The sequence below is a fragment of the Sebastes fasciatus genome, chromosome 17, assembly GCF_043250625.1.
Source record: "Sebastes fasciatus isolate fSebFas1 chromosome 17, fSebFas1.pri, whole genome shotgun sequence".
NCBI lineage: Eukaryota > Metazoa > Chordata > Actinopteri > Perciformes > Sebastidae > Sebastes > Sebastes fasciatus.
The window spans coordinates 2,506,037-2,519,630 of NC_133811.1; the positions used below are offsets into that span (position 1 = coordinate 2,506,037).

At 43.4% G+C, this 13,594-nt stretch overlaps 1 protein-coding gene across 4 annotated transcripts in view; it reads right to left on the reverse strand.

Moving 5' to 3' along the window:
* Positions 1–96: 96 nt before the first annotated feature.
* macf1a (microtubule actin crosslinking factor 1a) overlaps positions 97–13,594 on the reverse strand; it is a 322,097-nt gene continuing 308,599 nt past the window's right edge. For all 4 annotated transcript variants that reach the window (XM_074612659.1, XM_074612658.1, XM_074612656.1 and 1 more), the window contains 15 exons: positions 13,395–13,514; positions 13,143–13,312; positions 12,879–13,038; positions 12,575–12,769; positions 11,708–11,980; positions 10,480–10,668; positions 10,211–10,322; positions 9,916–10,070; positions 8,292–8,454; positions 8,021–8,175; positions 7,243–7,317; positions 4,483–4,500; positions 3,050–3,167; positions 947–1,009; positions 97–245 (listed from right to left, as the gene is read on the reverse strand). In XM_074612659.1, the coding sequence (XP_074468760.1) occupies positions 112–245; positions 947–1,009; positions 3,050–3,167; positions 4,483–4,500; positions 7,243–7,317; positions 8,021–8,175; positions 8,292–8,454; positions 9,916–10,070; positions 10,211–10,322; positions 10,480–10,668; positions 11,708–11,980; positions 12,575–12,769; positions 12,879–13,038; positions 13,143–13,312; positions 13,395–13,514 (2,100 nt within the window). In that variant the 3' untranslated portion in view covers positions 97–111. The remainder of the gene's footprint in view (positions 246–946; positions 1,010–3,049; positions 3,168–4,482; positions 4,501–7,242; positions 7,318–8,020; positions 8,176–8,291; positions 8,455–9,915; positions 10,071–10,210; positions 10,323–10,479; positions 10,669–11,707; positions 11,981–12,574; positions 12,770–12,878; positions 13,039–13,142; positions 13,313–13,394; positions 13,515–13,594) is intronic.

Here is a 13,594-nt window from a genome sequence, read left to right on the forward strand (position 1 = left end):
ACTCAAACCAGACCACAGTTAGAAATGGTACACACACAAACACACACACACACACACATATACAGTATATATATATATATATATATATGGACACACAGAGGACAGCTGTGGTTAAAGATGGAGACTGACAGCTGGACGGACTGACACAGATGGATGAAAAGTGAGAGAGATGGAGTGACAGAGGAGCAGAGAGAGAGAGGAAGTGTAGATACCTCGGCAGCAGAAATAGCCAGGAGTGACAGTCACTAAGAGACACAAGAGACAATGTGAAATAACAGCATGCTCACGGTGGGATGAAGAAAGTCTCCCACACACACACACACACACACACACACACACACACACACACACACACACACACACACACACACACACACACACACACACACACACACACACACACACACACACACACACACACACACACACACACACACAGATATCACTTCTTGGAAACACACAAATGCGCGCACACACGGGCACTGCTTTTGGAGTCCTTCATCGACACACTCACACAGGCCATAAACACACACAGCCAACCAACGGGGGTCCGGCCGAGTGTCAGTGACCCCTGGAAAGTGTGTTTTAAAAAACAGGTGAGGAGATCAGAGCTTGGCATGAAGAGCAACAGCCGGGAAAGGGGGAGGGGGGGGGGGGGGGGGGGGGGTCAGGAGACAGGAAGAGCAAGAACAGTGGGGAAACATAACATTAGTCAGGTGATCACAGTAAGCAAGGCACCACAACAAGGCCAAACCAACAAACCAAAGAAGAAGAAAAAGATGAAGATATGGAGGAGAGAACAAGAAAAAAAAACACAGGAAGAAAAGAGAAGAAGAGTCCAGGAGAGACAGTAAAAAGAAAGTTACCAAAAACAGACGGGGTGGAGGAAAGACAGGCAGTTAGGAGTAGAGAGTGAAAGCGTTAAGAGATAGAGGAGAAGTCCAACCTATACGAGATGAGATGGAGCTACTGGAATCGGAGCGGAGAATCTTAAGTCCTGGGTGTTGCACTGGGGAAAGAGATAAAGGAAGAGAGGGAGGGAAGAAGAGAGAGAGAGAGGGGGAGGAAGAGGAAGAGGGAGAGAACTGAGGACCATGCACCATGCAATACTACTGTTTTATTTAAAAAAGTTGAGATGAAATAAACAAGACAGGACAGAGGCCGAGGAGAGAGAGAATCGGCCGTGTGTATACAGAAATAAGATGATGAACTCCTCGAGGACGAGCTCAGAGAGAGAAACAAAGACACCGAAATGTAGACGGAAAACACTGGAGAGAGAGAAGTGAGACGGGGCAGCGTTTCACTGCATCACCTGCCGACAGACAACTCGACAGACGTCAGTTTCCTCTGTGTGTTTTCCTTCCAGAATAGTACCCCATACATTTCAATTAAAATGGTTCAGTATTGGTGTACATGATGGCTGAGGAGTAAGACGAAATTGCAGAATAAAAAATGTCAAAGATAAGGATATAAAGAGAACTGGTAAATGATGCATATATTAAAGGTCCCATATTGTAAAAAGTGAGATTGTCATGTCTGTTATAGTATAAAGCAGGTTTAAGTGCTATATAAATACTGTGAAAGTATTGAAACGTTCAATATACGAGGAAATACGTACAGCCCGTATTCAGAAATTGTGCGTTTGAAACAAGCCGTCAAGATTTCTGTCCATTTGTGATGTCACAAATCTACAATATTTATTCTTAATGTGTCTCAGTTTATATCCGGTTGCAGTGTATGTTAATGACATCAGCTGACAGGAAGTAAACATGGACCCAAACTGTTGCCTAGCAACGCAATTCCGTTGCAATTCTGTTGAAATGCACTAAAACGGAGCGTTTCAGACAGAGGGTAAATACAGGCATATTCAGGCAGACAGTATGAGGAAAATATATATTTATTTTTTAACATTAGCGCACGTAAACATGTTCCAGTAGAAACACATAATGCAGGTATGAACCTGACAATGAGCATGATATGGGACCTTTAATCAATGATTCAAATATGATTCAGTCATTAGTGACAGGTTACTTTAATAATCAATAAGTTTCAACTTCAACTGCAACTGCAACTTCAACCATGCACTACTTCATATTTATCATTGTTCTGTATAATTTATTATGGTTCCAACTAAGAATTTACATTATCAAATCTGATTGGTCAAGTCTTGCCTAGGTAGAGCGGGTCCCCCACCAATCGGAAGGTCGGTGGTTTGATCTCCGGCTCCTCCGGTCCACATGTCAAAGTGTTCTTGGGCAAGATACTGAACCCCAAACTGCTCCTGAAGGCTGAGCCATCGGTGTGTGAATGAGTATTTAGATTAGATCCTGATGGACAGGTTGGCTCTTTGCATGGCAGCCTCTGCCATCAGTGTATGAATGTGTGTGTGAACGGGTGAATGCTGACATGTAGTGTAAAGTGCTTTGAGTGGTCGGCGGAATAGCATGGTGCTATATAAATATGGCCTATACCATCAATAGGCTGATATTTATACCAAATCAGGCTATATATATATCATGATTTATTGGGAGAAACCAAGAAATTCTATGTAAAATCAGACATTCAGCACCCCCATATAGCCTGAATGGAATGATCTGTTGTTTCATAACCACATTTCCCCATCAGTGCGATGATTCAACTGTGAGATTTTCAGTGGAATCAGGCTCCTTAGATAAAATCGGCTATTCAGGTTCAACCCTTGTTGTTAAGTGTTTCTGACGAGCTTATTTTCAACTGTCACAAATTCATAAATTAACCAAATTTAAGAGATGATTTTCAAAAAATGTTTTATTTAAAAAAAACGAAAATCTGCCACAAAAAAACATTATCAGTCGGACTCTAGTAAATGCATGTGAACTAAAGAGTGAGACAGTGAAGGAGAAAGAAAATTATGTTTGTGTGTGTGTGTGTGTGTGTGTGTGTCTGTGTGCGTTTGATAGAGAGATGATTCAAGGTTGTGTGTGTGAGAAAGAGAGAGAGAGAGAGAGAGAGAGAGAGAGAGAGAGAGAGAGAGAGAGAGAGAGAGAGAGAGAGAGTAAACATCACTCACCTCTGCATGGATCATTTTTGACCAGGAACTCATCCAGAGCCATCCAACCACCTCCGACTCTCACCATCACCGTGCTGCGCAGGATCCTCACCAGACGCAGCTGCTGAGAGTCACCGAACTGAGGAGATCAAAAATAAAAGGAGGAAGGGCGAAGAGAAAAGAGGGCAAGAGATAAGAGAACAGAGTAGAAAACAGAAAAGAAAAGAAGAGGACGAAGGAGGATGAAACGAGAAAAGAGAGTGAGTGAATCAGAAAAAGAAAAAAATACCAGTAAGTAAAACAATAATTGATGGATGAGTTTGAATTGAATCACAACATCACACCAAGCAGCCCAAATCTGAACAGACCCTCTGTTCTACTCCATGCAATGACAGAAAAAAACATGCACTGACAGAACTAAAAGAAGTCAATCTGATGATAGTCAGCCCGGTTGACCCAGCCACCCAAATATTAGCATCATCATCTACAGTACAAATCACTGGTACTTTTCTATTCAGTCTAGAAGTTTGATCACCGCCGAGCAAAGCAGAACTCCACAGCAATACCAGCACAGAGGGAATTTTCTGGATCTCTCTCCAAGCAGCTTGATTTACTTCCCAGCTTCAGTCCACAGCGCACTATACGTATATATCACCTAACCACTAATCACCACTTCAGCCTTGTCACTGTCGCCGGCTTCACATTGTGCAATTTGTCACGCTCAGCACCAAACAAATCACAGCAGGAACAGAACTGGACGGTGAAACCTGCTTAAAACGTTGCAAAGCCACAATGGAGTGCTTCCTCTTTTCTTTTTTAGAATCATTTTTTAAAGGTCCCATATTGTGCTAATTTTCAGGTTCATACTTGTATTTTGTGTTTCTACTAGAACATGTTTACATGCTGGAATGTTAAAAGAAACACTTTATTTTCCTCGTACTGTCTACCTGAATATACCTGTATTTACCCTCTGTCTGAAATGCTCCGTTTTAGCACATTTCAACAGAATTGTGTTGCTAGGCAACAGCTTGGGCCCATGTTTACTTCCTGTCAGCTGATTTTATTCACATACATTGCAACAGGAAATAAACTGGGACACATTTAGAATGTTTATGTTTAAAACTGTGAAATTGTCTATATATTGTATATTTGTGACATCACAAATGGACAGAAATCCTAACGGCTTGTTTCAAACGCACAATTTCTGAATACGGGCTGTGAGTATTTCTTTGTGGATTGAGCGTTCTGATACTTTCACAATATATATATATCACTTAAACCTTCTTTATAATATAAAAGACATGAAAATCTCACTTTTTACAATATGGGACCTTTAATACCTAATTACAGCAACAAAAATATACTGTAAACCGAAAAGGACAGCGCTCCATTGGTGGGGAATACAGGAAGCAGATTTCACACGTCCGATTACATCAGCGGCAGCGGCACTTTACCTGGTTTCCGAGGAAGAACTACAATTAATCCGGTAGACACGGAGCACAGGAACACAAGGAGAAAGAAACAGAGTAAGAGTGAAACAACATGTATTGATAACTAGTATGTAATGTATGAGTGGATACCATTTATATGTTCTGAAAACTGGTTCTAATAAACAGTTCAATTTCAATTGTGTATTTGAGCTCAGAATTAGTTGTGTAAGCAAAAAAGATGCAGCGGACATGAATGCCTGTGGATGTTAGGACAGAGCTTTTTAATACTGCCAGTGGATGATGGTAAGATGGAGGTTAAGACAGTGACAGGGTAGGAAAAGTGACACAAACATGAGCAAAGACACAAACACGAGACAGACAGCTAATGTGGCATTAGTATTAGTATCCCCAGTGTCCTGCAGTCAGACGCTGGATCTCATTACCCAGTGGATAATGATGGAGTGGACACACATACTGTAGCAGTGGTAGTGATGGGCCATCCAGTAAGTGTTGCTGAAAACTGTCAACAACCGCTGTAAAATGCTGCATAGTGATAAACACAGACTGTTGGGGGGAGCCATTCAAATCCCTGGAGCTCCGGTTGGTTTTAAACAACTTTCATAATCCTACGAAATAAAACAAAGCCAAAACGTCCTTGGGGTTGTATTTGATGATGATGTTTTTGGCCAACAGGGTCTTCACATTTCATTTGTGTTTTTGAAGGCTAAAAGGGACAGTTCACCCCAAAACCAAAAACCCATAGTTGTCCTCTTACCTGTAGTGATATTTATCAATCTAGTTTGTTTTGGTGTGAGTTGCTGAGTGTTGCCGATGTCTGCCTCCTCTCCAATATAATGGAAATAAATGGCACTCGGGTTGTGGTGCACAAAGAGCCAAAAAAATGGCCCGGTTACATAAGATAACCAACAGACCTCGTTGTGAGCAGTTTCATGTTGGAGCTATTTTCTTTCTTTCGGTAATCAACGTGCAGAAGGAAGCGTGCATCTCATGGATGAGAGGCTTGTGTTTATAGTTTATAGCTAACTGATACTGCTAGCTAGCACCACTGAGCTAGCTAACGTTACAGCTCAGCTGAGGAAGACGCCATTAAAGCTAGGGGTCGGTAAATGTTGAGAAACTAGCAAGAGTACACAAGATTTTTAAAAAGTAGCCCAATGTAAAACCGAGCCCAGCGTCGCCAACTCTCGCAAGCAAAGACGGTAGCTAGCAGCACTAGCTGCTGGCTAGGGCCGGACCCGACAGTGGGCAGTCGGACTTTTAAGAGGTTGATTCAAAATCGATAGTGTTTTGGAGAATCGATACAGTGTTTTGGAGAATCGATACAGTGTTTTGGAGAATCGATACAGTATTTCGGAGAATCGATACAGTATTTCAAATGTATTTTCTGGCGCTTTGAGCACCACAAGCTGAGAGTCATCTAGTTCAATTGTACTGGAGAGAAGGCAGACAACTCTACAGCTGATATCTCCAACACTCGGCAACTCACACCAAACAATCTAGATCGATAAATAGCACTATAGGTAAGGAGGACTAATATTTATTTTTGATTTTGGGGTGAACTGTCCCTTTAAACATAATGTCTACCACATTGTGTGGTAGTGTGAAGTGCGGTCTTAGACCAATATTCATCCTTTCTGGTGTACGAGCATCAGATTACCTCGGAGTCTGGTTCATTTGGTGTTACAGGACTCATTCATAGTTCAATTTGAATAAAACTTGAAACCTGCTTGGTTGGAACACCACCTGACAGCAGTGCGAGTAAATCAGCTAGAGCTCCGCCTCTCAGTGTGTGTCTATGCAGTCACATTTACATGGTTTTATTAGTGTTTGGGTGATGACAAAGAAGGCTCAGCTCACAATCCTGGCAGGCTGAGAGATGTTATTAACACGTTATATCGACGTTATCATGACGTGATGATATGTTATGATAGACAATTATTAATACACCATGAGATCATGATGTGAGATGGACACACATAAGAGAAACACTGTGAAGTTATGTTGAGAAGTTAATTGGTGCCTGCTGGACAAGTGAAGAGACAGCCAGTTAATTATAAACGGTCCATTAATCTGAAGCGGGTCAAACGGGGTTTTGCAATTAGTAGCAATTTCAAATTTTTTTTTTAAAATCCGTCCAAAATCATAGTATAAAAGTATATTCTTCTTACACTTAAAGCAGAACTATGGACTAAATAGTAGCTTGTTCATTTGTAGTAGTAATATTGTTAAAGAAGGAGCTGTCAAAGCAAATCAGATTCTAGACTTTGGTGTTTACAGCACATGCAGGTCGTGTACTGTTGACTTAATGGGGAACTATGGCCATTTTCAAAATGCATACATGTTATTCCTATAGTCTAAGACAGTCCAAAAATATTATTAAACATGAACAACTCTGATATCACTTCTCTGGTTTCTGGCTTTGACAGAGAGCAGCTCATGTTCACAAATATGAATTGAACTTTCCGAGGCCATGGAAATAACATACTGGAATTCTTAATTTGGGTGGTGTTCCCCTTTAATAGTCGATCACAGCTAACTTACACTAAATTGACCTGCTGTACTCTGCTAATCTAAGCATGAAGAAAAAAGTAGCCAACAATCACTCGCAAATCCCCTTTGACCCAGGTCTGTTAACAGTTACAAATCTATTCATTGCAATGGACATTAACATTTCCTCTTTTACAGTATTGTACATTTATATTACAGTTTATAACTTATTCTCTAAACAACGTTAAACTGAACCAGCAGCTGAGCTGAACTTACCCGGTATTTGTTCTCTCCTATCTGCTCCACTTGGAACCTCTTGGCACATTTACACTGGGCCACCTGCCGAGTCACCTGCACAACAACAGACAGCATGTCAGTGAATGCACTCAGACGACTAACCGTGCATCAGACCTGTCTATTGGCTGACTGCTTCTCCTGTGGCTGGTAGCACATTGTAGAAATACTTGGCCCTGATATTGCACAACTTCTAATTTGCTTCTTTGTTATGCATAATTTACTTCCACTAATACAGTGCCCATTTGGAGCAGGAGGCCGTTCGGAGCGGGCAGATTTCTCGGCCCCCGGAACTGCTTCTTGCAGGGTTCTCAAAAACTCCTCATCGCTCGTTGACTCCAGGGAAGTGAAGAAGAGATTGGTTGTAATGGTGGTAATTTGTAAATAAAAGTAATAATCCACAATTAAAACTCTGTACTATATTCATTCATAGAGCTCTCCAAGTCACTGCATGTTCTAGAACACTGTCCGGCACATATTTCAGAATAAAAGCCTAGTGTTAACAAATTAAGGTATTCTGTCCACAGAAAAAATGCTTGAGGGCTTTTATTTTGAAATGAAAGCAGGAAGTGTTGATTTAAAAATCAGTCTTAACTTTTTTTTCATCTCCGTAACATATTCTCGTAACATAACATATATCCGGCCAAATTTCACCACATTCGACATCTCTCCAGATATGCGAGAGACATACGGAAAGACAGACAGACAGACAGATTCCTCGCTCTAAAGTCAGATGTATTTTTCATCAGACTTTTCTTACCTCGTCTTCTATCTTATCAGCGTCAGTGGTGGGTCTGTAGGCGTCCTTGTTGGGGTGCAGAGCAGCAACAAACTCATAGTAGTCGATGTAACCGTCCCCGTCTCTGTCAAAGATGTCTGCCACTGCTGTCATCTCCAGCTTACTGGTGGGGAACTCTGCACGGACGCACAGCAGGAATACATATATTATTTAATGTCTTTATAACTGTCAAAACAAGACAACAACCCCCCCCACCAAATAAATATAGAAACCATCGTCACCCATAACCTACTTGATGCCAGGATGCCGTCGATAAACTCCTGCCGTGTGATCTTTCCATCTTGGTCCTTGTCGATGCGTCTGAAGAAGTCCATGACCCGAGACTTTTTATGGTTCATCCAGCGCATGTACTTCTTCCTCCACACGTCAAAGTCAAAGTTGGCAAACTCTTTGAGCTGAAAATGGATAATGCAGACAGTGCTGTGATACTTTTCATGTCATAGTGACAGAAAGAATGTGAAAGTAATGTCAAGTTATTGCCATTTATCTTCAGAGAGTCAGACCGTTCATTGACCAGGAAACTGGGTCAATAGTGGGATTTAACTTGAAATAGGGCATTTTGGGCTTTTTTTGTTTTTCAATCATTTTGGCTGTGTTAAAGGGACTATTTGTAACTTTTGAAGCGTATAAATGTAGCGGGTCGCCACACATGCGCGTTCGCATGTGCGCGCTCGCGTGTGGCTGGAGCCTCGTCTCCGCTGCCTGCTCTCCTTCACTCAGAATGCGCGCGCGTCCTCGCTGTCTCGCTCCACCTCTACTAGACGTGAACGCCCGCTCACTCCACACTGCAGAAGAGTTAGTTTAGCTCTGAGAATATCTAGTGAATGCATAGGGGACGTTTGTGCAGAAATAAATGCTGCAGTTCCTCCAGACCAACAGAGGTTTCCCGTGTCTTGTGAAGTGACGGAGCTCTTCAGAGAGTTACCTTACCCTCTCGTTACCGACCGGGTGCCGCTGCAGAGCCCCGCTGCATCAGACTGCACTTAGGCAGTAAAAGCCAACACTAGGATCAGATCTAAATCATGTTCATGGAGAGACCTTCGTCTGGTCAGCTAACATTACTGCCAAGCAGCTGAAATATAGAGTGATATTGTGCTTTTAGCTGACGTGTGTCGCCTCACTGTTTTGAGCGATGCTCGTTCAGGTATATTTAGAGCGAGCAAGCGCGAGTCCGACGCTGACTTTCGTTGATTTCACGGCCATAGGTGTCGCTGTTAAGAAGCATTTCTGATTCTTACAAACAGTCCCTTTAATGCATATGGCAAGGGTGGGAGGTTTTTTTTTTTCCTTCAATTTTGGAATTTCATCCTCAGCGGATAAAATAATGCATTCTGTTATATCAGGTTTCAATCTAGAGCACTGGCTTCAAAAGTCCTGTATGTAGATGGACTATTATCCACCAGATTGAGCCATTTTCTCACGTTTGCCCTATTAGGCAAATACATGCTATTCTCCTGGTTTCCACCAGGGGCACTGCTGCTGTATTATGGAGCACTGCAGTGTTTGATACCATGCATCAATATCAATGTTGTTGCTAACTGTTATCATATCCCAGACTGTGAAAAAATACAAATCCCACCTAGCATTTAGTATAAAAAAAAATAATTACATTTTTGTGGGGGGTTTTTATTCATAAAAAACAACAGTTTGTATGTAAACAAACTGGCACTTAAAGGGACTGTTTGTAACCTTTTACACGTATAAATCAACCGGGTCGGTGTCCCATGCTCGCTCGCATATGCGAGCGGCACACTCGCGCGTGGCTACGCTGTTTAGACAAGACTCCAACACAAACTATACGGAGGCACCAAAACCACAAAGTTATTTTTATCATATTGTGTTGACAAGAAAGATACCTCCTCCAGTCTGTCCAAACCGTCGTTGAGTTTGCGCTGGCGGTCCAGAGCCACCAACCAGACCTGCTGCCACCTGGCACAGAGCTGGTTGAGTCTGGGGTTTCCTCCGGAGAGCTGCATGGCTGCCTGCTGCTGCTGCTGCTGCTGGTGTTTGCCTGTAAGAGGAAGCAGAGAGTTAACGGATCCTCTTCGTCACTATCTGATAAACCTTTTGTAATGCGTGCACTCACTGCAATCGTCAGAGAGTGGGAGATGCTAATATTTGTGCATCAAAAGGTAAACACGGGTGACTTACGAGCGCCTCTCCTCTCAGCGAGACTGCTGGGAGGCTCGGACGGTTTCCTTTTGTAGGTCTTCGTCACTTTGTCGACGTCTGGCTGCTTCCTCGTCATCTCCTCCATAAACATCTGACAACAATAAACACCGGCAATGAGTAAAGCAGAGTTGGACAACACAGCTGGTAATGGACGGTACAAACACAGGCAGGTTTAATTCCATCTAGTGATGCATTAAAGAGAGCCAGAACTATGTTTGGGCGTTGAGTGATGAGTCAGTGAAACCCACCTGGTGTTCTGTGATGAGTGTTTTGAGCTGTGGGATGTCCTGAGGAAGCGGCTCTGTGTCTCTCTGGACCAATGTCGTCTCAGCCCACTGTAGCCATGACAACAGCTCCTCCAGCAGGTTGGCGTTGTTGAGCACCTCGGTCAGAGCTGTCTCCAGTCGCTGCTCGTGCTGTTTGGCCCATGTCAGCACCTGTACAGGGAAAGGTGTTGATTAATGATACATTTCTATCTCGTTCCCGAGTTAAAAAAAAAAGGTCAATAAATATAGGTCCTCCCAAATCCCAAATCCTAAAGCTACAATGTTGAAAAGATAACCTTCAAGAGCCATTTGAAGCAGAGCCAGTGCTTAGATTACACTCAAACACCTGAACCTGACCCCACAAACCGACAACTTTATGCATTACAGTAGCACAATGGTCAGGATTGAGGTGTGAGACACGAAGGACAGAGACGGATGTCGCTGCTGCCGCCGCCACAGGGCGTTGTGTGTGTGTGTTTGAGACAGAGAGAGGGGAGGAGAAGGTGGAAGGTGACAAAAACAAAGAGATTTTGGTAACGTTTTTTATGTTTTCAAACTAGGGTTGTCACGACAACCGGTACTTCGGTACCAAGTCGATGCCAAAATTCAAAAACGCGACGGTACTCGTTTTCTACAGTACCGACGGTATCGTACGATGCCTGCAGGGTCCGAAATTAACACCTGCCAAGCGCGGGTGTTAATTTTTACCGTGGTATCGAATTTGGTATCGATTATCGTGGAAATTCACTGGTATCGGTATCGACTACTAGATCTCTGCTACCGTGACATCCCTATTTCAAACTACATTTTAGTCTTGTCTGTTTTCGTCAATGATATTGCATGTTTGATATCGTCACCGTTCGTGTCGAATGACGTCAGTGACGTCTCGTCATCGTCTCGTCTAGTTTCGTTAGCAAAATGAACACTGCTTCTGTAGAAACATGGCGGTGCAACATGGCCGACTCTGTCAAGAGGACCCGCTCCCTATGTAGATATAAACGGCTCATTCTAAGCTAACGAAAACACGATGATTCTTATTTTCAGGTGATTATACACTAAAGAAAATGATTAATATTATATTCCTTTTCTGGCAATAGATCCCTCTAATTGTTACCCAGTGGTCCTTTAATACATAACAATATCTAGAGGATGAAAATGGATATCCATCCTCTGAAAAATCTCCGCCCTGCCCCCACCGTTCCTTCCTCACCTCCTCGAAGCGCGCCCTGATGATGGTGATCCAGTGTTTGATGGTGGTGATGGAGTCAGGGTGACAGACAGTCAGGATGCCCTCTCCCATGCCGGCGGCCTTGTTGACGTCCGTCCTCTTCTCCTCCACGGTGCCCATGAAGTCGCGATGTGTGTGCAGCAGCGCCTGCAGCGTCTCTGCCTCTTCGGGAAGAACGCCGCGGAAACGAAGCGTCTGCTCCGCCTCAGAGAGCCACTCCAGAAGGACCTGGATCGCCGTACGAAACTCCTCCGCCTGATGGAGAAAAAGGTCATTGGGAAGAAGTCTTTAAAGGTCCCATGTCGTGCTCATTTTCAGGTTCATATTTGTATTTTGTGTTTCTACTAGAACATGTTTACATGCTGTAATGTTCAAAAAACACATTATTTTCCTCGTACTGTCTGCCTGAATATACCTGTATTTACCCTCTGTCTGAAACGCTCCGTTTTAGTGCATTTCAATGGAATTGCGTTGCTAGGCAACAGTTTGGGTCCATGTTTACTTCCTGTCAGCTGATGCCATTAACATACACTGCAACAGGAAATAAACTGGGACACATTTAGAATGTTTACGTTTAAAACCGAGTAATGCTCTAAATATTGTATATTTGTGACATCACAAATGGACAGAAATCCTAACCGCTTGTTTCAAACTCGCAATTTCTGAATACAGGCTGTATGTATTTCTCTATATATTGAGCGTTTTGATAGTTTAACAGTATTTATATAGCACTTAAACCTGCTTTATAATATAAAAGACCTGAAAATTTCACTTTTTACAATATGGGATCTTTAATAGTGTCCTGTGCATTATTTGATGAAGCTTTAAATCAGCAGCTTCTCCTCTGACCTGTTTGAGGGCCACCTGGAGGCGGGTCTGCTTCGTGACCGACAGAGCGCACACCGCTTCCCAGCGGTTGCTGAGCTCCTGGAGCTGAACTTTGACCCACGCTGTGTCATCACGGCCGGTGTCCATCAGCTCCCGAGCCGAGCGCTTCAGAGCCTGAACGCTGCTGGTCCTCTTCCCCAGCTCTTTCTGGAAAGCCTGCGGGGTTCAGACATCAGTAGTGTCAGACTCAGAACCTTCTGCGATATTGTTACTATCCTCTCATGCATATACAGTATATAACGAGTGCAGTGCTGTTTTTACAAACCTTATGTGAGTCCATGAGGTTGGACACCAGATCCAGATCTCCATGGACGGGCTGGTCTTCGGCCAGCTGGGGTTCGACCCGGTACAACCAGTCGACCAGGGCCTGGAGAGCCTCTGCAAACTGGCCTGAGAACAGCAGAGCCTCCTCCAGTTTGTGTTGTCTGGATGGAGGAGAGAAGATGTTTACTATTAAATGAAAATTCACACCTGTAATGAATAGCTGGGGGGACAGCCAGTCTCATTGTCTGTCCACCGTCCTCTTTACCTCTCTACGCTCTTGCCACAGACGGTGTCCCACTTGTCGCGGACCTCTCCCACCAGGTGGTCCAGTTTCTGGGTGTCTGAAGGCAGCTGAGCCTTGTCCCTCATGGCCCTGCCAGACCTCACCGTGGTGTCGTAAACCGGCTGCTTGGACCCCAACGCTTTCTGAAACTCCTGGTGAAAAAGGCAGGCAAAGAAGAGATTTGTAGATGGGAACCCAACAAAAGAGAAAATATCAAGTGTTCGCCTAGAGTACCTTGTGTTTGGCCAGTTGTACTTTGATCTTGTCCGGCTCGTTGGAGATCTCCAGCTCTGAGTCCAGTCTTTTGTCAGCTTCTTCTAGCCAGTCTGTCAGCTTCCTCCAGGCCTCGTGGAACTGAAGAAAGAGAGTTATAGCGTTTCAATGTGATGTTCTACAGGGCTGTCAAAGTTAACGCCATAATAACATGCAATTTG